This window comes from Vanellus vanellus, assembly GCF_965231255.1.
Source record: "Vanellus vanellus genome assembly, chromosome: 18".
Classification (NCBI taxonomy): Eukaryota; Metazoa; Chordata; class Aves; order Charadriiformes; family Charadriidae; genus Vanellus; species Vanellus vanellus.
Window position 1 is genome coordinate 5,670,415 of NC_138923.1, and position 24,282 is coordinate 5,694,696.

A 24,282-nucleotide genomic window follows, 5' to 3' on the forward strand; every position below is an offset into this window, starting at 1 on the left:
TGAATGGTTTACATCTAGTTGGTATGATTTCATATTTAAGATGATGTACACAACTATTGTGTGCCACAAAAGCTAATTCGTTGGTTTACAAAGACTGCTGAATTATGCATTATCTGAGAATTTCAGGGAGGGAGGGGATTTATCCTAATCAATAACCATGATTAATAATAGATTACATTTACTAGATGTGCTGCGCCACATGGTAATAGTTGGCAACTCTCTTCTTTCTCCATTTGCATTTCGTGTCACGTTATTTGGAAGTCAAATGATTACAGACATCAATTTAAGCAATATAGATGTTTCTTCCTTAGCAGACCCTTTAAACTGTTCCATTTAATGCTAAAATAACTATCAGGACACACATAAAATGTTTTCCTCTGCTGACAGATGAGAAAACCAAATTGAAGAAATTGCATAAATGTGAAATAAAGGAGGGAAAGAATGCAAAGGGAGCAAATGAATTACCAAAGCAATGGTGATACAGAAGGGGGAAGGATAATGAAAGAAAAGCATTCATAGTTCCTGCCCCATGCAGCATATAATTTGAATACTTATTTAGCATTGTTATCTAACCAGAATCTTCCTGTCACATAAAATATCCCATTTGCTAAGTAGTTTGAAACTTCAGTGATGTTAAAGCTTGATAGGAAACTGCAAAATGTGAAACTCGCTGCTTTTATCTTTACACCAACAAAACAAGTTAAAAACTTAGAGAGATTACTTTTTCAGTCATTATCAGTATCTTAACTAGGTCATTTGAAAATATATGATACTTCAGAGAGTCTTAAGTGTCATTCAGACATCATTTTACTGTGTGAGCACACATGTGATACCACAAAAAGAATTTCAGAATTGTTGAAGACTGCATCTTCAACAGCTTTACTAATTATAACTAGAAAAATAAGTAGCGCAAATTTATCCATGCAGTTAAGACGTTCTGGTTTTTGAAGAGCAGTGAGCAGGTTTTTTGCAACATTTACATTATCATAAAATCAGAGGTGTGAAAAGGACCTTCATTAGTCATGTAGTTTACTTTCCCACTCCAAGGCAGGACAGCATTACATATAATTTTTCAAACATTCCTGTAAGTCTGTTCTTAAAAATGCCTCCAGTGTCTCTGAGCAGCCTCCACCGCAGTGTTTCACTATTTTTACCACTGGCATGTTGTTTTAAATGCCCGATCCAAGCCTTTCCTGTTGAGGTTTAAGTTCCTTCGTTCCTGCCACAAACATGTACAGATTATTCCTTCCCTGTTGTCGAAGCTTGTAGGTAGATTCGTCTTATTCAATCCACCCCAAATATGCTATCATTAACTGTATCCAGAAAATAACAATATTAAATAAGAAAAAACTACCGTAAGCAAACACTAGTTGTTCTCCTGATTCTAGAGGAAAAGGATTGACATTATTCAATCCAAGGCAAATAATTTATTGGTTTAAAAATTATTATGTTTAAGACTACAGCAAGAGCACCATGACTTGATTGTACTGTGTCACACGATGCAGAAAGGATGATACACTATGTCTTAGAAGACAGTATCTGATCATTAATGAGATATTCAAGTTTCTAGACTAGCTACTGATATTGCTAAAGTGTTCAATTGATAGCAGGAAGTGGAAAAACATTAAAAAGCTTCCCTAATATGAAATGACCTTCATTAGCATACATAAATCATTAACGTACAGTTATCACCTGGGGCTACTAAAGGGCTGAATACAAGTAAGTGAGGAAATTCATCAGCTGTATATCAGGTTTCTTTTAACTGTCTCATATTTCGTAGGTTTATCCCAAGTCTTCATTAAGAGAAAATCTCCTGAATTATTTTTATCTTTAGGTTACTGGTACCTACCCATTGTTTAAGCGCTTTCTAAAGCATTTTAGAGTTTTATCTGGGAGTTTTTGTTTGGCTTTTTTATCATTTCCAGAGTAACAATCACCAATTTCCATAGTAAAAGTAAATAGTTTCACCTTATTTCAAGTTGGAAATAAAAGTGAGATCGCTTACTAAAGGACCGGAATTAACTAATTTATCTGTAGCCTCATTAACCCAGAATCACAAATAAGTGCCTGTATCTAGATGAGACTTGGACCCTCAAGGTTGAGGTGTCCTGACAGAGTTACGCAGTTAATGGTGCTTGCTGCACCATTAACCTAGTTCTTTGCTTTTGTAACCTATACATTTTGCACCTCTAGGTAAAATTCACCATCCTCTAACAGCTTTCACTGTTTACCTTTATTCCAGGCTCCTGCAGTTTCGTACCAGTGACCTCTCTCAAAGAAATCTCCATTTCTGCTAAAACCTGCTGCCCTTCTGAAATCTGCTTCCGCAGAGCATTATAATCCTCTATCAAGCCAAGAACGTGGCGCCCATTTTTGTCTGCCCACATACGATGTCCAGGCACAAGACGAGGGGTACATGCCGTACTGGAAGATGAAGTGCTGCTGCAGTGTGAAGTGCTGTCTACATCGTCTTTAGAGGCTGAGTGCATACCTGGGACAGAAAAAGTGTTTAACTTTTTTTTATCCTTACATACAGAACTAATTGACACTAGACATCTCTTAAGCAGCAAGTCTGGGATACCGGTAATATGCACGTTTGAGATACTTTTGGATGTACCTGTTTTCTCTAGCGAAATGCAATGTCCATGTTTCCGCAGCTCACAAATGTTTGTGCTGGTAGCAGGGCATTTGCAAAGATTTTCTATACAGAAAAATGAGAGAAGGAAGAGTATATCAGTAGAAGTTAACATGCATTAAAAAAACTTCCTAGCTCTACTTCTTTTTTTTTTTTTTTTCCAATGCTGCGCTCAGACTCAGGAAGCAGGGAAACGCAGATCATTTTCTAGTACCACGCCATGTATCTTTCAGTATTTACCTACAATAATCTCTTTATCATCTATCCAAAGTTATAGATATGTCCCAAAATCAAGTCATGGTCAAAAAATCTAAAATACATCCTGATGAAGGTATTTTAATCAACAAATTTAAGCTTCCCAGTAACTCTGCAAAAAGTATGACACTCTCCACAGCTATACCATACTTAAGATCATATCTTATATTCCCCCTCTTCAGACCTTCCAAATTCCCTGTGAGTAAAGACTAATCACAGCACATCTAGAAAGCTCACAAATTCAGCTGTTGACGTTACAAGGAGTCTTTCTGGTCCATATCAAATCAAGTTATTATAACTCTATTCACCATTTTCTCAAAGAAGTAACGAGCTTCTCCAGCTCCCATCTGCTCTACCTGATGCAGGTCAAAAGCAACATCCAGGATTCTATCTAGAAACTAAGCAGGAACAAATGCAATCTGGGGAAACTGGTGGTACAGGCTCCCCACGATAGCTGTTCCACACTGATTTCATCATGACTGGCCCTAAGGAACCATCCCCATCGTTACATGACTATAATTTAGTGTTCAAGTATAAAGTACACAGAGAATGGTAGCAACTCATAAATGATATTTGCTACATTCCGCACCTCTTACTTGTACAGAGTAGTGTAGAATTATGCTCATTATGTATTTCATCTGAAGTACGATTTTGATTGGACATGATGGAACCACAAAAGCAGCAAGGTGGTAAAACACCCCGCTGTGCCTCATGAGCTCCCACACTAATCCTCTGGCTGGTGCTGCTTGCTCTGTGTGGTGCATAAGATTTAGGTATGCACGTTCAGGTGAAGCGTACGGACCCAAAAAGCCCCGTTATTATTGTTTCCCATAACATGGTGCATACCTGTATAGGCAGTAGGAGAGGTGGCTTTGTGCTGCAAGTATGGAAAGCTGTTACCATGCAGAATACTTTAGCAGCAAGGAAGAACATTCTTGTGCCCTCTCTATCCCATGTGCATCTATATTGGGACAATAATCTAACCCTGAGTGTAAACACCACATTTTCCCTGATTTGCTAAAACAGCATCACTTAACAGTGATTGAAATAAAGGTAAAATATTCCTCAAGGGCAAAAAGGGGACAACTGATTTATACAGAGACCATTTAGTGCACTTATTGATCATACTTGAGTAATATGTACTCACCCTTAGCAAATGCTATAGAGCTCGGCATTAAAAAAAGAACCCCAGGTAAGCAAAATTTATGGCAATTTAATGTAGGCAATTCTTCCATCCCAGAGACTGTCTGCAAATGCTGTTCTTGAATGAAAAGGAAGTGACAATTGGAGGCTGCAAGACAGTAGAGCATGCATTTCACCTCCCCATGCACTAATGGCTCTAACAGGAAAGGGAGCTGAAAGGCTGACAGGCAGCTCCCAAACGTACAGCTGATGTTGTGTAAAGCTTTAAGAGCATCTTTAAAGAACAAGGCACAGGTTCTACAGTGTAACAAAAGCATGTATGGCACAGTACCATTCATTCCTGCATAGTGCTGAGATTCTTGTTTGAAAAGAGAGTTGATATTCACAGCTGACACTGATCCCACTTCCTCTCTCTTTTCTTTTGAAAGCTGTTCTTCTAATTTTTCATGCAAAGACTTGTTTGTCTCTATGCTTCTTTCAAGCTGCACTCGCAAACTCTGTATTTCAGTCAATAGTTCATGTAAGTCAAGTGGATTATTCTGATCTTTTCGGAATTCTTCTGATGCATCACATCTGGGATCTAAGACAATTTCAAAAGAAACACTTAACATCTTTAACAATTAAAATAATATTAGCCATTATCAGAATGCTGAGCAAGTAAATTATAGCCAGCTTTATCCTCAATGTTAAGAATTAACTACAAACAGCATTAAGATAATGGTTTGACAAAAAAGCATGTCGTAATTGCTTCTACCCTTGCAAGATTTAAAGAGCTGAAAATTATTTTTCACTTTGTCCATAAGAGCTAATAAATCTCACGCCAAAAGTAAAAAATATAATAAAAAGAGAGTGAAGAGGATTTACAAAATTTGAAGTGCATTAATGCACAGTCTGCAGAAAGAAAAAGGAATGGGCAATCTCGGAGTGCGGAGGAGGGAAGGAGTAGAATTGGAAGTCTAATTTTACACGCAGAAGAAAAAAGAAAACAGTGATCACCTGGCAACCAGAGGAACAAATCTGAACCTGGAAAAAAAGCAAGGGCTGTGTTTGTCTTTTCATAGAAGGAGGTCAGTACACAAACAATTCTGTGTATTTTTTCATGTTGAAACCAAACTGTTCTCCTGACAGTGGGAGGGGGCTCAACTGCACGAGGAGGGTGCTGCTACTCCCTAATTACATTACCAGTTCTGCAAGGAGACTGACTTCATCCCTGAACCAACTTTGGCTTAAAGCCTTATGCCAACAGGGCTCTTTCGCTGCAGCCAGGCATGTAATACAGTGACGGCAGGGCATATTACTTAAAGTAGCAGGAAGAAAAAAAAATCAACTTTTACAAGAACTTCCAATGGGAAATTTGCTGGCTCCTGTAACGAGTATGCAGCAGTGAAGAGCATTCCACTTTTTTACCTAACCGTAACAACAGCTACGTGGTTATATAGCTTCCTTAAAAGGGGTAGGAAGAACTCATGGAAGTCTCATTGCTACCCCTCACCTTTCATGACAGAAGAGTGGACAGGAAATTATTAAATGTCTCATTTGGAAAGCAGTGCCAGCACTTCCCCCCAGCCCTAGGGAGAAGACACTACCCTCATATTCAGACAAGTGAAAGCTCAAGCTACCTGAGTAAGCACTACCTACGAGGATGCAGCAGAATGTATTTAGATGACAAGTAAACATCTAAGATCCCCATGAAGCTTATCCAGCCTGAACCACTGTATCATCAATATTTGGTTTTAGCTTAACTAAAAAGATAAGGGGAACTTGGGTGTGCCAAGTCAGAACATATCACACATCTCAACCTCGCAGTTACACTCCTAAGTAAAAAGCAGCATTTTGTCATGAAGTTCTCAGTTCTACTTTGCATAGCAGACACAAGTAGAAACAAAGAAACAGTGACCTAGCCCTGCTGTCCTTTGACAAGATCATATTCAGAGAGGGCAGGGTTGCAAAGGCTAAGGGTATAGAAATAATTGTGCATTTATACCTGTCCTCTTCCCTCTTGCTTCTTCCAACTTTTCATAAACCTTGATCTCAGTTCGGAGTGACTGCAGTAACTTTTCATTCTCAGAGATCTGATGTTGCTTTATATTAATCTCTGTTTGCAACCTGTGAAGTTGCAATAAATGGTTAAGTTAAAAGTTAAATTCTTACCTTTTGTTTCAAAATCTAAAATCCAGCCCCCTTGCCTCCATAATTCTTCCCTTGCACCTCATTAATGTTAATGGCTATGGCTAAACACATGCTTGTCACATTGACAATTTTCTTCTCTAAATGAATGTCTAAATGTTGACAGAATCAATACCTGTTTAATTCATTACGACTGCTGTAAATTTGACACGTTAGATATTTGGTTTCATCCTCCTTTTGGCCGATCTGTTTTTGCAACCTTTGATTTTCTTTCTTGATGCATTCATAATCCTCATGAAGATGCTCAATGATTGCGTTCTTTTTAGAAAGAGATTCTCTTAACTTTTCATTTTCCTTCTGTTTATCTGAAACAAGAAGAAACACAAGGTATTTGCAATGTCCACAACCCACTAAAGCTATGCTTTTCAACAAAACCAGCTTTTTCAGAGACTGTCAGAAAATAACAGTTGCTGCTGTGCGTTTTAGGATTTCAGTAGTTCAATTTTCCAATGACTTTTGCTAGATGCATTTTCTGTAATGTGCAGCATTTAACCCCCAGGACTCACAAAGGCTCAGTGAAAACCTGCGGACAGCTTTATATGCCAAATGTCCCCAACACCTCTTGGGATTTGGTCAGAAGCATAGTATTCAACAACTAGTGTCAGGTCCCAAAGCAGGCACATGAGTTTTGCCAATTCTCACAAACTAATGGAGTTGACTTCTCTTTAGAAAGAAAAGAATTCAGTGGGATTGTTCTAGGGCATGTTGCACCCATGTTCCTCTTTGTTTCACAGAAATCCTTCTGTCCTCTCCTTCCCAGCTCTATTAATCCACCAAATGTATCACTACAGTCCTCCTTTCCTTGGCACAAGCTATTTCCCCAAAGTGGTTCTGTGACAAAGAATTGCTGATAGGGGCAACCGAGCATTTTAAGACAGCTGCAATCAGAGGGGCTTATGGGGACCCCGAATTTGTTGTGACCCTACGTTTAGCATTGGAAAAGGAGGAGGTAACCTCAGCAAAGAAACAGCAGGGAGGAATCATTCCATCTCCCAACAGTTAGAAAAGCATTTCCTCATCTGCAGTACTCGTGCTGAAAGTGTATGAAAACAGTAATCCCCACATGCTGTTACAAATGCACATCACCAGCCTTTCACTACTGAACGGCTAAACTAAGACTATAGACAGAAAACACCTGAGACCAAAACATGCAGGAGGTATCTAAGAGGCTTTTGTTTCTCTCCTGCATCCAGGAATAAAAGGAAAAGATCACAAACTCCAGAGATGCTGATATTTTAAAACACAAGGGTGAAAATGCTCTACTCATCGGGGTTCTTATAAAAAAGAAACTCTGATATCAGATCACATTGTCAAATGTGGAAACAAACAAAAGCGGGAATATATTAATTAAAAAAGTAGAACTTGAACAAACTGATAAGCACCAAGAGGCACTAAAACAGGTGACAGAATACTTGAGTCTGGAACAAGCACCAGTGCTTTTACACAGTCTGAAAATATGGAGATTTATAATTGTGGCTTAAGCTGCATTTATGAACCTAGTTGGTGAGCTGTTGGTTTGCTTGGGGGAAGAAGGAAGGCTTCTAATATTCTCTCTTCACATATGCGGACATGAGGAAAGTTTAAAATTAATCTCAGCGATCACAAATACTTCCAAATGGATTCCCTCCATTCTGTTCTCTTCTAAAGTGTTTCCAAACACTTGGAAGTGATGAAGATGACCTGGTCTGTCCAGTCAACCCTCTGCAGCAGACTTCTGAACCTTCTCAACTCCTCTGTACTGAATGGTTTCATTTGCAGCAATTCATTTGCTATTCTATGGCTTATTTATTTATTTATTTTATTTTTTAAGAGAGCTTCAGAATGGAAGCCTGGGGATAGCAGGAGCAAGAAAGTAGTAATAAAAGGCATGGGTAGAAAAGGATACAGAATGTATAAAAAGAACGGAATGCAAAAAGAAGAATGGAGAAGTGAAAGTGAATATTAAATGGAAAATGCTACAAATAAAGAGAAAGAAGGAGCATTACCACTACTCCTTTATAACTGTTAGCCCCATTTTCAATGCTTATGGTTGAGCATGGAATTTCAGGGATGGGAAGAATGGTTAAGTCAGTTCAACGAATGGACTGTTAATATTTTATTGTTTTCTGATCTGAAATGAGTTGCAGTCTACTCCCATAAAGCACAGTTTTACATTTTTACCTCTGGATCCTTTTGCTAGCATTGCATTCAGAACTTGATTTTGCTTCCTCAGGAAATGTATTTCAGAAGTCAGGGAATTATGCTGCTCTGAGCCATGGATAAAAATGTTTGCAGAACCTATAAATATATACATAAAAGATGATTTATGAGTCATCTCTAGGTCATTAAAGATTAAACTTTCCAGACAAGAACAATTTAAAAAATTGCAGAAAAACATGTTACGAAAGATATTTCTCCCCTATATATTTTGAAGGTTATCCCTACAGACTAAAAGGCAGTTCAGGTTCATGCCAAGTAATCCAAAGCCCTGCATCACAAGTACCTCTCATTGCTGGGCAACCATCACCAAAATTGCAAAACTGTCCCTGGCAGTCTTTACCTATCAGCTAAAATTCCAACAGGACGAAATGCAGGAGTATTTTGTGACATTGCGATTCTTTGAAAATAATGCAAACTGTCTTGCTCTGTTCATGCTCTGCTGTATTTAATGACACCATTGCAGAGGAGCATTAGATTCTACCAACTAACCCGCAGTGGTTAATGCAGGAAGTAATGCAAATACCCTGGTAATACATGTGTTACCACACCAGTCTAGAGCATAAGGCTGGAATCACTGTCTTTGTCTCTGATTACACACTGAGAACCCATTTATGATCACAGGGATGAAGATTCATCCCTCTTACGTCTAAAATCTAGATACCTGAGCCAGCGTTGATCAACCGTCAATAGTCATGGGGAGAAACAGGCACCCCCAGAGAGTGGCTCACCTGATGTATCCTTTACACACCTCTCTGCGGATGAGAAGCCCTCTCCTCCAAAGCGACATACTTCTCTCCAGTGCCCCCATGAGAAGCTCTGGGTAACCAGCACAGATTTAGATGTCTCACTTTTAGAAACGTAAGGGTGATAAATCCTACTCTGAGGACTTAATTGCACCAGTCATATGAATGTAAGTGTTAAACCGTGTATCCCGTCAGTCAAATTCCAGCCTAGGTAACCCTCATAATGTACTGTATTTATGCTCCTCATCCCACAGCAATGTGTAATGTTACAGTACAGTCTGAAAAGTGCCTCATTCTACTCTCAAGGTGGCTGCCTCTGAAATGCAAGTCAAGTAATTGTTATTGCCCTTTATAACCTGCTTATAGTCTGTAAAACACTTCAGGACCCACTGGAATTAACATCACTATTAAAAGTATTTTTCAGTTGATCGATTATCGCAGTATCTCCTACGCTTTAAAGCTTGAGATAACTACACAAGTGTCAACTATTTGGTTAATAGAGAAATAACCAGGTGGCAAAAGAATTAGCTGAATGTACGAGGAGGATGCCTTTCAGCTCTGGCAGTTCAATTCAATTTGATGTGCTGCACTTCCTCTGAGTAATCTCATTTTATTGTAATCCCAATTGAAGCTTTTACCCACTACCTAACTGGGATGTAGTGTGCCATGATATGCACCTCTTGTCGTTACTGAAAGACTCAAAGGCTCTAGAAGCCTGGCACTAATGGCATTTTACTATCTATATGTTAAAGAGTTGAGGTAGCTATGCGAACTCAAAAGGCTTTTTCCTTTCAGATTTTAACAAAGCAATTCAACTTCAAGTGGCAAGGCTTGATGGCCTCATCTTGATTCTAATTTAATTTATTGCCCATCACCCAGCTTTATCCTATTTGAAAAGTTACGCTATCACACTCCGACTGAAAGGCTTTAGAATATAACTATTAGTTATCTTGCATAATAAGGGATAATGTAGAGCCAGTGGTAATAAGGCCACAATCCTGCAATCTGACCCACTACGGAGACTACTACTTCTGTGCAGAGCCCTGCTGACATCAATTACGCTCTCCATAGATGCAAAGGTCCATCTGACCAGAGTAAAGTGGAGCATCAGGGCCTACAATTGTAATACACTTGAGTTTTCATTGTGTTTTGTGCTGAAAAAGTGAGTGCTAAGGAAGCGTGCCTCGAAGGTTTCAAAGGAAACACTGACTGAAAGACAAGCACTATTGAAAATCGCAGCAAAGAGGAAGGAAATATTCATTCCCAGGTAGAGCAAGATAAAGGCATGCTAAAGCTGAAGGTAAGTCTGAATAGATACATTAGTTACTTAGGGGTTAAAAAAAGCAAACAAAAACCCCTTTTAATGTTAACTGCCATTAATAACATTTGAAACCTAGGAAACTCAAAATTAAACCTTTGATTTTATTTTGAAGCCTAATATTTGAAATGATTGAGGCAATTATTTTAGTTCTAGTTGCACTGCAAACCTCAGCTCTGCAGTAGCGATGTAGTCATTACCAGCACTTGAGTCATTTATAGACTACTAGAAGCCCAGAGGCATTTAAATACTTAGAGGATCTAGATATTAAAAATAACATGGCAAAAATAGCAGACAGATGTGCGTATATACATCCATATAATATTTATCAGACAAGAATAATGCTATGCACTAACTTTGTTTGCACAAACAACTCAATATCACATGAATTTAACAAGCTCTTGTCAACAATTAAGTATGTAACAACTTGATTTTGTTTTTTAAAGAAAAACAAAGGGTATTAAGTTAAAAGTAAAAAAATTGTTTTAAATTATTATGACCCAAAGCTAAAATCTGCTTCAACTTCACTTAGGAACTTCTCACACCAAAAGTCAAAGAAGGCCCATCTATTTGGAAAAAAAGTAGCATCATTAGTAGAAGAGAGAACACACATAACTGATAAAATGAAAGAGATCTTCAAAACGGAGAAAACCAGGAAGCACTGAAAGGACATAATAACAAAGAGGAGCTGTTCTAACAGGTAGTTGCTTTTTTCCTTTCTTTTCCAAATTTCTCCTCCACGCATTGGTAGATGCACTAAGGCAACAAGAAGACAGATGGAAGGCATAAGACAGTTTATAAAGAAAATATACTTTCACTGCATTAATGGATGCCCTTGCCAGAATCTTTATGAAGCTGTAAAAGAGTTGGAAGTGTTTCAGTGTGGTTATTTCACGAGAACAGTATGCCTTTCCAGCAGCGTAAATACTTCATGAATGAAATGGATGCTTTTTATACACCTTTCCATCACTGTAAATTATTCCTGAAAGCAAGCTGCCATTTGCAGGTAGTCTCCATTTAAACAACAACAGAAATGGATCACGGGGATGATGTAGAACATAATGAATCTAATGTCAATATTAGTGAAACTGAGTAAAAGGAAAACATGTACGTATTTATTGCCTGCTTCCACTCTGAGTAATATTGCATATTAATCAAGTGTCCTATGGGGGATAATGTGGGAAGGAGAGCAAGAACAGAGTAAAGCGTAGGAAAGTATGCCTGGTACGGTGTGCTTGAAAAGGTGCTACAAAAGCATCCTTAGCAAAAGCCTGGCTACCCTCTCGTGAGAAGTTTTAAACACACCACAGAGCTTCGCTTTCAAAGATGCTGAACGCTAGCAACAGAGAGCAGTGACTCTGAATTTGCATACCTATTTTTAGTAGTTTTCATCCACTGCTTTATATTACTTTGGAATGAAAACCAGCTCCATGTTAAAATGTCCATCAGTTTCTGTCAGGTATTTCTCATTAAAAACTCACGATGTCATTTTGTGTAGAACACATTTATCACACTAATCAATTCAAATGACAAGCTGAACACCACGGCCTAGGCTCTGTCTTACAGATATTTTGTCCCTGTATGTAAACACAAGCTGGTGTTAAAGCAGTCAGAAAATTCCAGAGAAGGCAGCTCCACCACTCCTGTTAGCAGTGGTGCTGTACTGACCAGCCCAGGTATACACGGAGGCGGCGCAGGAAAGCTAATTCCACAGAATTCCTACTGTGGATCAATGGCAGCAACGTAATTTAGAGCAAAGCACCTCCTCCTCTATTCCTACTGGGCCCAGGCCCCAGTGAAATTATGTTGACAAAATAGGTTTCCTCTCCTGCAACTGCCCCTGGCTGGACGTGGCAGAGAATTAAAAGAGGCTGACATCCTAAAATCCAAGACCATTACAACAGTAATGATATCCCAAAGGCACACACAAAAAAGCAGGCTGTTTGCTGGAAACAGAACTAGAAGGTTTTTTTCAATACTCTGTATGAAATTCAACCACAGCATCGTCAACTGTCATAAAACCACCTGGTAGTCCTGTTCTCTTAGCGCTACGAGCAATTGTAGGTTTGAGGGTACGTGGTATACCTGTATCCCATAAAAGATTTCTGCATCAGTACTGGATACGCTTCAAGCAATAGTGGAAGAGGCACAGTAGATCTGTATTTGTGCCACTCTACAAGCATGGAAAAGCTGTGTCTGCTGACGGTCCTCAAGACGCAGCAGTAGTCAGAGAAAGGCACATCATTTTCCAACTGTAAAGGGGTGGGGTTTATTCAAAAAAGCACACAAAACATTTCCAGCAGCATTTGATCCCTCAGGCTGTAAGCAGGAAAGGTGGATTTAATTTGTCATGAAATAAATCCTTACCTTCATCTAGTCCCTTGTCTGTTACTTGTCTCTCAAGCTGCTTCCTCAGTCTCTCATTAGTTTTTATGGAGTATTCTAAACGTTGTCTCAGGATTCGGATTTCTTGCAGATGCTCCATTAATAACTCTGAATAAACCAAGAGACCACTTATTATTTAAATTATTGTATTCCTTTACACCATGTACTCCTGTCGAATCTAATGTATGTTAATTCTAAAAAACGATACAGAGCTGTTCAAAATGGCAGACATTAAATATCTGACTCCACAATAGTCATTTACCATATAGTCCCCAAACCGCGCATTTAGTGAAAATTCCTACTCTACATTTTAACCTAAACAATGGTCCGGTTTTAAGGTTCTTTAAATTTCTTCTTCCTACAAAAACTGTACTAGATAACAATTTTATCTAGTTAAAATGTTCCCCGTACTGGGAAATTAATCCAAAGTTCTGCAATGCAGCTTCACATTCAGGCTCGAGGCACCAATAGTATACATTTTTCCTTATAACAATAGGAAGCTTACCAGAGTAACTCAGATATAAATTTGACTTTGACTTACACAATGCATAACATAATAAATAAATCTGTTCTATCAAGTTTCATTACCGTACCTTTTCCTTCTTGCTTTGCCATTCTACAATTTTTCTTCCATTGGCTGTAAGTTTCAGCTTTACTCAGGAACTTATCTGTTCTAACTGTCACTATCTTATTTGTCAGTTTATCCATGTCATACACTCCTGGTTTACTCTGCAATATTTTTCTCCTGAACAGTACGTGCTATCTCAGCTATTAAATTTTCATCGCTGCCTATAACAAACTACTGCAAGCTTGTGCTTAGTGAAACTATCCAGGTCAAACATGACACCACTTATTAATTATGCAGCACTTACAATTCTCAAGGAAACACAACACTGGCTTTTATAAAATTAGAAAATCTCTCTTTTTCAATGTACTAATCTCTTGACAATTGTCTATTTTCCCCTTATAACTTGTCTATTTAAAAACCATCTGGAGTACTGTAAAAATTATAGTCTAAAACAACAAAGATACAAAATATCATAGTTAATTTTGTTTCAAATAGGAGGTAGTTCAAATCGTTGTCATCTCTGTATGCCTTATTACCGAAATTGCAATGATTATGCACGATACTGGAAAGCTGTAGCAGACAAACATTCTTCATTATTTCTTAATTAGTTCCCTTGTGTCTTATTTATCACATTTTCCCAATATCTAGCAAATCTTCAGTGGGGAAAAAATTACCTGGGGGAAACTTGTTTGGCAGAAGCGCCAGTGTGCCATGCTGTCCTTCTAGGTCATGCCTGTGCTCAGGTGATCCAAGAGACGACTTCTCTGACAAATCAAAGTCAGACAAGCTATGAAGAGCAGATGGTACAGGTGATTCATCCTTCAGTTGCTGGTACATTGTGGTGTTCTTCTCATTATCCCTTTTGTGCCAAACAAAACATTTTAAAATTTAAATAATATTTTATTACTTCAGAAGCATGAACAGAGAGCATGGTGTCAAACTTACAGGACACAGGTAAAGCAAGTGAATTTACGTGACAGAACATGACAAACCACTACACATCAGAGGTATACATCAAGACCGAAATTCCGACCTCACTGAAGTCAGCAGGAATAACCAACGGACCGCCAGCCTAGCGTTCACGTTCCAGCGCTAGGCAGTCACCTTCGCGTTAAGGGGACCTCAAGCTGCCTTGAACAGGCAGCTGAGGATTTCCGTAGCACAGAAAAATCCCAGGCTGGCATAAAACCAACATATGCAGCATAACACCACCTGCTCTCTTCACCTTCACCATAAGGGTGTTTTGAGAATGAAGTTCAACAGCACTGTACTTCAGTGAGCCTGAGCCAGCCCCAAGGTCACGGAAACAGAAAGGTAGCCAGCTACCCCTGCTAGAAGCTGCAATTAGGATAATATCCGAACAACACAGCAGTGCATTATGGCGCATGTTTTGTTTGTTCATGAAAGGAATAATCCTGGTAGCATGATGCTTCCTCTCAGTATCTCAGTTGTTTGCTGCAAAGTGGAGAAAAAGGCCTTAATTTGTTTTCTATGGATATTTTATTAACAAAATGGACATTAATGAAACAGGCAGCATAAACAAAGCCCTCCCAAAAACCAGTGGAAGTTATGCTACAAAATATGGGGCAACCCTTATCAACTTACCAAACAACCATGTGTTTTGATAAACATTCGATTGTGCTCTTACCTTTGAGCTAATTCACAAAGTATAGTAACTTCTGTACCTATCGATTCTCCTGCAAAACAGAAATATCTGATTAAAAACAGATATTGAGAATTATACATTTTTTCCCTCCACCTTAAACTAATTAAATACAGAATGGTAAATTAATAAGAAATTAGAGAAGTCAACAGATACTTAACACGCTGTGTATTAATGTCAAATGCTGCACACGAGCAAACCTATTTATAGCCCAGCAACAAAGCATTAGCTTTCTCTGGCTTTCAAAAAAAATTACTAGGTACCACGGGTGCCAGATTTTACAGCCTTGGTGTTTTAGTTAGCATATAGATGTAAAATACTGTGCTATACGGCAAAAGGATTATGAGAACATGTCATTACTTCTTCAATAAAAATTATACAAAAGCAATTCCAGCTCGCTTGGATGCTGTCCACCCCGAGTCAGGCGAACCAGTTATCCTTAATACAGGGGCATACGCCGGATTTTGCCTGCAATATTCTCAGTGGTACATTGTGTGAGCACAAGCACAGTTCAGTGCTAGAGACCTGGACTCAGACACTAATTTAAGAAGGAACGAAGAGTTTCGTGGTGTCACCTTGGCTCCTCATATTTGAAAATTTTTGTGCAAATAAGCAAAAGTGGCAGGCAAGAGTTGCACAGCTGAAATTTCAGGGGAATGAACTGAAGGTCAGGATGAAAAAGCAGAGACAGACGGTTGTTTATGCTTTTTCTTTACAGTCAATTCTTAGTACGCTGGATGTTCTTTATAACCCTACAAACATCATTTTATTTTAATGTGTGATTCAACGCAACACCATTGTGTTAGATATATTGAACTGTCTCGGTTGTCAGTGACTTTCCATAGTATATAGGATACCATCTGCTGGTTTGGGGTTCTTTTTTCAAAGGCGTTTAATGTTTATTCACTACACAGTCTTCTCATTTGTAATGCAAGGAATCCCTGTAGCCACTGAAATCATTGAATACACTCAATCTTTTATTACACTGCTATGACACACCAGGTATAATACCTTTTTCTCATATACAACTCCTTTATATGAGCAATTGAAACTGCAACATGCTGCCACTATCTTTAATGAAAGGCAGAATCCAGATCACTGTATGGCCGGGCCCAGAACGTTTCTGAACAAAGTGATCTTCTAGAGCCAATTTCAGGAAGACGTAGGGGTTGGGGTCCCTAGTTCAGGCCACCTCAAGTGTTTCGCTGAAGATGTCGGTTTTGCAGCTGACATCTGTGGAAGTATTGCTAGTTGTTTAGGTGAGAAAGACCAACAGTTGCAATGACAGGAAAAGGTCTTTCCTGCTGAATTTCACTCGTGTTAGCACCCCTTTTCCATCGCTTTGCTGCTGACTTTCTTCAAACTACAGCCTGAAGGCAATAAGCATGATATACTCTTCATTCAGGAGACAAATGTTGATTTCAATGCTAATTTTACAAAACATGGTTGCATTTTAGCCCTCTATTATGAAAGAAAGCATGCTTTTCTTAACCAACTAGACTATTTGGTAGCAAGATGCAGGTCTCAGGAAAACAACTAGAAACGTTAGGAATAATACATCTCCTGATAAGGTCCCACTTCTTAGACATTTAAGGCTTTGCCTTTCCAACTTAATGCTTTGCCAAACAGTAGGTGGGGGAGCTGGGACAGACAGTCAAAGGGCAAGAGCATTTTAAGGTGTGTAAGCTCCCGTTTTTCAGCCAATAAGCCAGTTCTCACCAATAACAAAAGAGCTTTGCTTACTGGTACGCATTAGAACATCCTTTCCTGGGTATACATTCCACTCAGCACTCGGGTTTCTCTAACATCAGGACACCACTGCTCTGGTTGACTTTCCCTAGGACCCCGGCTCAGGAGGCTCTTGTTCTACTGCTATGCCCTACAGAAACCCTCAAATACAAATACACACCAATTTGCGATACCATAGGGTCTTAAATTCATGAGCTACTCAAAATCTGAAAAGAATTTTTCTCCTCTGCCTTCTAACCAAACAGATCTTCCCTTTCTCCCCCCTTATTTTAATTTGGGTGGGTTTTCTCCATAAAGTCTATGGCTCTTTTTCTTGGTGTATCCAGTGACAGTTGATTTTACACATGTATAAAATTTAACTTGTGTTGTTCCTACAGGAATATCAATAATGTGCAAATCAGCATGGTATTATCTTCCAACTGTCCAATGCAGGATTCCGTGCAGTTTCTTTAAAGGCATTGGCCATAGAAAATTGCCTAGATGGACAACTCTATGATAATTTCTTCTTTCACTCTAAAAGCACAGCCCAGATCTCTGCACTGCATTTACCTTTCTTGCAAGCGACTGCACTTTAGGTGAAAAACTTCAGGAAGCTGTAATTTTTTCATTTTAGGTAAACATAGATTGTGTGAAAAACCAACTGTGAACCATGCCCACGGGAACCCTTCAATGGACATACCCGGTGCTTAGACTCAAAGTTAGTTGGGCTGTTTCCTGAAATAGAAAATCATGAAACCTACTTGTAACTAATCTTTTACTAAACTATAACACTATATTTTGAACAGTTAAAATATGCATGTGCTAAGATAAACAACTCAAAATGCAAGGTGTCAACACAGAGGACAACTACAAAAGTAAAATCCAGTCTTCTTGGAGCACTAAAATTTTATCTTCCAAGATAGTCCTCCCTACAAATCATTTAAAAGCAACCATGAGGAAGTAAGGCTTCCTTTTCACCAAAAAAAGAAAAAAAAAAAAAAAAAACAAACTCCAAATTTCGAGAACATTAATACATCTCAGACAATAAGCAAAAATACTGCTGCTTACCATACAGGAATTTCCTTTCTAGCTTCTCAAACAATAGTACACTTTGGTTCAGTTGTTCACGGAAGCCTTCAGCAACATAATAATCTACATCACTGGCTTGAAGCAGTTCCTCAAAAGCTTTAATAAGGCTCGTCAGATGTTGATGGTAAGCGATACAACCACTGCGGATCTCTTTAATTCGTTGGCGTTGAAAGGACAGTTCTTGAGCTTGTGAATGAACTAATGAATCATATCTGAGAAAATGAAATTATCTTTAAAGTCATTTTCTGACCATAAATAACATTTAAATATAAATAAAAAGTGAATTAAACTTATATTCCTAAGACATAATTTTATTGGACCCAATTTTCTTTTAAAATGCTTTTACAGCCACAATGAGAAATGTATTGTCTCTAACTGTTAAGTTTTGTATTTATGAGCATAACTTGTGTGTTATTATCCTTCACTTAACTGCTTCATTTATAAGATGGGCAGAAACCAATATGATGAACTTGTTTGTCTCTATGAAGGTGCCAAATTAAAGTAAATAAGAATGAATATTAAAAGAATTTTTAAGAATACACATATTCTTCCTGACTGTTTTTTTTCTTTTGATTCACTAAAGAGGAGAATGTGGAGCTGTCCCTTTTCTGAAAGCAAAATATTGGACTTTCTAAGCTGGTTTCACCCAGTCTGATAATTCCACACATCTCTCCATGGGGGTTTTTTGTCTGTTTGTTTTTATTTAATATTATTATTATTTTATTACCAGAGACATGACCATGACAACCACTGTAGTGTCCAAACTCTTGTACTCCACAAGCCAGGATATAAATTTCATCCCAGAACAAGTGAATTTATTCTGCACTTGCAAATATAGGCATCCCCTTTATACTGCCACTGTCTGTATCACGGATACACTTCTTTCTACGGAATCGTACATTAGTGAAGAGAAAAAGGGAGAGGATCTGAAAAGATGCAGAGAATCAAACAATATACAAGGCATAAACAAAATCCACGATGGTATGGGTTGTTACAGAATTTTTATTGTCATTTGTATAGGAAGAAATGAATAACTCATTTTGGGTATGTCACTTGTGACTCACACAGTTGTCCTAGACAGTGGCCATAAAAACTTTACAGCGATCCATACTGTCTCATTCCTTAATTTACACAGTTAGACCTTCCTTTGTAAAATGGATGAGGTATATTTTCAAGGTATGTAAATTTATATGTACTACGTAGCACAATTGTATTTTATGACAGTAATACTAAGAGATATACAATAGACCATGTTGGTGGTTGCTCAGTCTTTCCAAATATTTCTACTCAGGCATTCAAAAGAAAGCCAACAGGCTGAATACCTTTCTTTGTTCTACTTCCTGCCATTTTATAGGCCCTCAGGACAATAACGATATTACAGGGGAAAAAAAAGGGGGTGGGGGAAGTGTTAAAAAAGGTTTAGTCTTATGGGACCCCATCTGTGATTTGTATATGTGCTAGCCAAAATGCTGCCCCCAGTCTTAGCATACAAAAAACAAGACTGATATTTTCCAGCCTCCCATAAATGGTTTTCCAGCTTATGAGCTTATGCTATAAAATTTCATTCATTAATTTCTGTATATATCTCCTTTCACATCCTTCAAAGGAAGGCAATATGGCACTCAACTGCAAAATAAATTATAACTAGAGTGTACACTTCTTGTTTTATACATAAAGTGTGGTCACACAAACAGAAGGGCTAGCATGAATCTGTCAGCCAATTGCCCATGGAAACATTTCTATCTTAAATGGGATGTTCCATTTTCTTATACTTGTCACCTGAAAAAAAACTGAGTGATGGAAAACTGTAATACTTTGACTACAGAAAACAGCCCGTCTCACACAGTAACCTGAGGACATCTGACTTTGCTCAAGAGAGGATGTCTTGTAGCAAAGATGTTGTGGACTTGAGGTGTGGGGAGAGACACAGGTGTCTGGCACAGAATTGTTACAGAGGATGATACGAGCTTATCGGGAGCAGTTCTGTTGTAAGAGAAATACTGTTTTGTACTTCAAGGCATCTTTTAAATAAATGTTTCAATTGCTTTATGTTAATGTTAGTGAAATTTAGTCTTTACTATAACAACATGCTCATATGTGAATAAAATTATCTTCATATTCCCTTTCTATGTTATTTGGTATTGCTGTTAACAAAAAGGAACCTGAAACAGTAATAGCTTTACTCACTTGGATGATGATGCTTCTCTCAGTTTGTCCTGAAGATGATACACTTCATCAAGATGCATATTTGCAATTTGCTCTTTTTCAAGTTCTGCCTCATTTGCTGACCGTAGTTCCTTAAGGTTTTGTCCTGTCCATGTATCAGGTGCTTTTGAAGACTCTGCATTCCTATGTTCAGCGTGAATCTCGTAATCCACCAGCTGATGGACACTGGGAAATGTTTTGATTTCTGGTACAGCTGTATCTTGCACTTGTGTAACATGTCCTTCCACGGGCAAGGCTGTGTTGCTCAAAGCTATATTGGAAATAACACTCGATAAAAGCTGGTCAGAGGTCTGTAAATTAAACACGAACATTTTGTACTTTTCAAGCTCAGACTTCATATTTTTAATTCTTTGTTTCAATTCTTCTATATCATCTATGACTTCACAGTCATCAAGTGCATCTGTACTTGTTACATCCAATTTGAGAGAACGCGGGCACTTGGAACCTGAATATGCGGTGGCTGAGTCAATGGCCTCATGTTCCATGGAATAAAACTCTTCATTTATCTCTTTTAATGAGCACTGGATATTCACATTGCTAATGTTATGATGATTTTGCATTTCTGAAAAACAGGAGGTTTGCGTGTGAATATTAATATTTCTTTATCTGACATTCTGTTCTTAACAGCACTAGAATGAATGCATTTACTTCTATAATAACGGAATAAAAATGCAGAATAATTACAAATCATGCAATATTAGTTTTGGACTTTTGACCTCTTTCTATGATTTGCCCATTAATTCAACTTGCACATCAAATATTTCAATCCCCTTATCACCTTTCAAATAAACAATACTCAAAATACACCCGCTTTCATTTCCCAAATGATTGAACACTACTTTTGCTATATGCGGTCCTGAGTCAGACACTGATGAAGCCCAGACCTTTCCAACCACAAAGACAATAACCCCAAACATAAGGTGCTGAGATTTAAAAGTACACTCAATGACTTTAATGGTTCTTCCTAAAACTTCTAATTAAATATTCATTTTCTCCTCACTTCAAAAATCTATACAAAACCAATTGGAGCATAAAGTCAGTGGAATTTTAAAAAGATTATCAACAAAATAGTAAAATTTGAAAAAAGGTCTTTAATAACTTTTTAAAATGCATTCTAAACAAAATCCATAAAAATGTTTGGTGTTAAAGGTTTTCCTAGCAGTCATTTGGAATGCACAGCACACCCCTTAGCTGACTTTGCCATTCATAAGTAATGCAATCACCCCAGATTCAGACCAATAAAAGCTATACATTCCTACATATATTCTATGTCTATAAGTTCTGTGTATGTTGAGGGCTGTAAGTATCTAAGAAAATGGTTATTTTCTGGTTACCAGTAAATTAAATTTTCCCCTTCTATTAGTTCTGCAAAAGATCACTACAAATTAGAACCTCCCTTCTGGGAGTCATTCATTGATCTTGTGGAGGCCTTAATACTTTCAGATTGGTTTCCATGGAGAATTCGAATGCCCAGGTTCAAGCTCTGAATCAGTACAAAATCTCGGGGGGGAGGGGGAGCAGCTGTATATGAAGGACCAAGTCAAGCCCAAGCACAAGAGAATAAAAACAAATATAGCCTAAAATCCGGAAAAAAAAAAAAAGCTGCGATACTGGGGTATGAACATATTTAAAATAAAGGCTAGACGATGTTCTCTGCAGTACACACATTGCTGCACCCCATTATATATGTCACTCCAAAGGTGACAGAATCACGGGACAGAAATGCTTCCAATGAAATGCCCGTGTATGAACTCAAGAAGACATACTGAATAAGGAAATGCAGCACTTAAGTTCATTAGCTTCTCCTCCTTCTCTACCAGTTGGTTGCTGCAGTAACACACATGTCAAAGAAGGTTGCAAACTGAGACGGAAAAAACCCAGATACTAGGAGAACTCAAACTCTGCAATCCCGATTTCATGCAAACATTCCAGATAACAAAAACAGGAAATAAAACCAGACATTAGGGAAGACATATTTCTGACTAGAATACTGGTTATAGTTTTTAATGAAACACTGCCCTTTAATTAGAGGGGAACTAATAAACTCTGTGCATATATGTGTCCACACGCACAAAGGGCGCACAAAGGGCACGATCCTGCAAACCAACTGACTGGCTGCAATGAAACTACTTATACAAATAAAATTAATGATGTGACCAAGGAGTACAAAATTGGCCATACCCTCTGTACACAATGTGTTAACCAGGTTATTCAAACCCTCCCGAAAAAGACTAATGGGTGATGCAGAAACACATAATACACAGTATTAAGCCTATTTACATTTTCATTAAACGATTCCATTAGGTTTCAACCTAGTTGAATGCCTTCAAATAATTCAGATAAGCAAAATTCTATCATTCAGTTGCTTCATTCTAATAGTTCATAACCAGATGCAGAACCATTAAGTAACAAACATTTAATTCAGAGAAGAGTTCAGCAATAGAGATCAGAGTTAGGCATACAACTCATTGGTTTTACTGGAAACCAGACTCATAGATCCCTGGGGCCCTTCTGAAAGCATAACCCTTAAAAGATGAACTTGGAATCTTAAAGCAATTAACCCATACTAGCTAAGAAAACAAGATTTAAAACCCACAAATAATGGCAAAGGAGACAATTACCTGCAGGAATTTACAATTTTGCACAAGTCAGAAGAAATTAGTTTTAAGATTTCTTTTTTTTATATACTACACCATATAAATGTTCTACCTTGACAGTTTTGCTGATTTTTGTCCATCACATATTCATTCTTGTCCCCCCTATTTGGATCAACATCTGGATCAACATGCAACTTGACCTGGACCTCAGTATTATCCAGTTTGAGCAATGAGTCAACTGGAGAATAGCGGGGGAAGATAAAACAGAAGGCAGTAAGGGAGTGAAAAAAAAAAAATCAAGTGGGGTTAGTAAAAAAAAAAAAATCCACAAAAAAACAACCTACCCAACAAAAAAAAAAAAAAAAATCACAAAGCCAAACCTGGTTCTGACAATTTAGAACAGGAAAATCATCTAAGCAAGAACAACTATTGAAAATGTAATACAAACATGACTGATCATATGAAACAGCGTTTGCACATATTTTTAAAATACTTGAACTAATTATAAGGATAACTGCTAAGAATGTGAATTGCAAAGGTTTCCTACCAACAAATGAAGATAAACATTTGCACGTCCTCTTTGTAATGTAAAAGGTAATCAATTTTTAGTGCATTTTTAAATGTTTTATGTTAAGCTTAGAGAAAAATCTAAAAAGTTTCTTCAATATAAGCAGTGACCATAAAATAATCTTCCACAATCTCCCATTGCAGCAAGTCTCAGAATTGCTAAGTGTGCAGTGCAACTGTTATCCAGGGTAAAGAAATCAGTGTGGAAAGGAAATCACAGGACTGCAGTACTTCCCAGAATTCTCCATGGATTTTGCACCTACCAAAACTAATTGCTGTAGTCCTATCAACTTGAGTATTTGCAATAAAGGTGTGCTATATCTGTCCCTTCCCACAATAACATTATCATTAGCAACAAAGCCTCTGCAACCTCTGCGTTCGACAGCGGCTCACTTGCTTCTTTATTGAATCTTATTTCTTATATTTACACTTCCTCTCTCCCCCACCTATCCTTTACATCTGTACTCAGTTTTAATCTAACTGCTAAGTGTATTTTTATTTTTTTTTACCACTTCTTTATACAATACCCATTGTTCTCTGCCTTACTATTTGTCATACTTTGCTGATCCAGATACTTTGTCAACAACTGAGTTTAAATTAACCCAGCCACACTGGAAACAGACACGGATGATTTGACTGATCAGCAGAATATTGGAAAAACTCCTTTATGCAGCATAAACAAATACTATGTTTTTATACACTCCTGTCTCCATTACAGATAGTTTTCTTTAGACTTGGCATCATATAAAGGAAATTTTTCGTTTACCTGAACATTGACATATATGTGTGCATGTGTTGGCACCCTGGGAAACTGTCATTTATTATATATTTTATGCCATGTATACAAAGCACTTTCTATCCCATACAAAGCTGGTTTACATTCAGCGGTGAAGATAAAAGAAAAAAAAAAAAAAAGGTGTTTTTCAAGATCTATATATATTTGTGTACCCAAGAAAATTGCAAGATTAAGCAGCATTGT

The 24,282-nt window shown here is 37.9% G+C and overlaps 1 protein-coding gene across 1 annotated transcript in view; it reads right to left on the reverse strand.

Moving 5' to 3' along the window:
- The window catches only part of CDK5RAP2 (CDK5 regulatory subunit associated protein 2), an 84,748-nt gene that overhangs the window by 8,017 nt on the left and 52,449 nt on the right, over positions 1 to 24,282 (reverse strand). The window contains exons 24-36 of the mRNA XM_082492770.1: positions 22,849 to 22,974; positions 20,101 to 20,701; positions 17,893 to 18,125; positions 15,082 to 15,130; positions 14,108 to 14,292; positions 12,848 to 12,973; positions 8,381 to 8,497; positions 6,336 to 6,525; positions 6,018 to 6,139; positions 5,030 to 5,056; positions 4,365 to 4,613; positions 2,618 to 2,701; positions 2,232 to 2,491 (exon numbers count right to left, since the gene is read on the reverse strand). Coding sequence (XP_082348896.1) covers positions 2,232 to 2,491; positions 2,618 to 2,701; positions 4,365 to 4,613; positions 5,030 to 5,056; positions 6,018 to 6,139; positions 6,336 to 6,525; positions 8,381 to 8,497; positions 12,848 to 12,973; positions 14,108 to 14,292; positions 15,082 to 15,130; positions 17,893 to 18,125; positions 20,101 to 20,701; positions 22,849 to 22,974 — 2,369 coding nt within the window. The remainder of the gene's footprint in view (positions 1 to 2,231; positions 2,492 to 2,617; positions 2,702 to 4,364; positions 4,614 to 5,029; positions 5,057 to 6,017; positions 6,140 to 6,335; positions 6,526 to 8,380; positions 8,498 to 12,847; positions 12,974 to 14,107; positions 14,293 to 15,081; positions 15,131 to 17,892; positions 18,126 to 20,100; positions 20,702 to 22,848; positions 22,975 to 24,282) is intronic.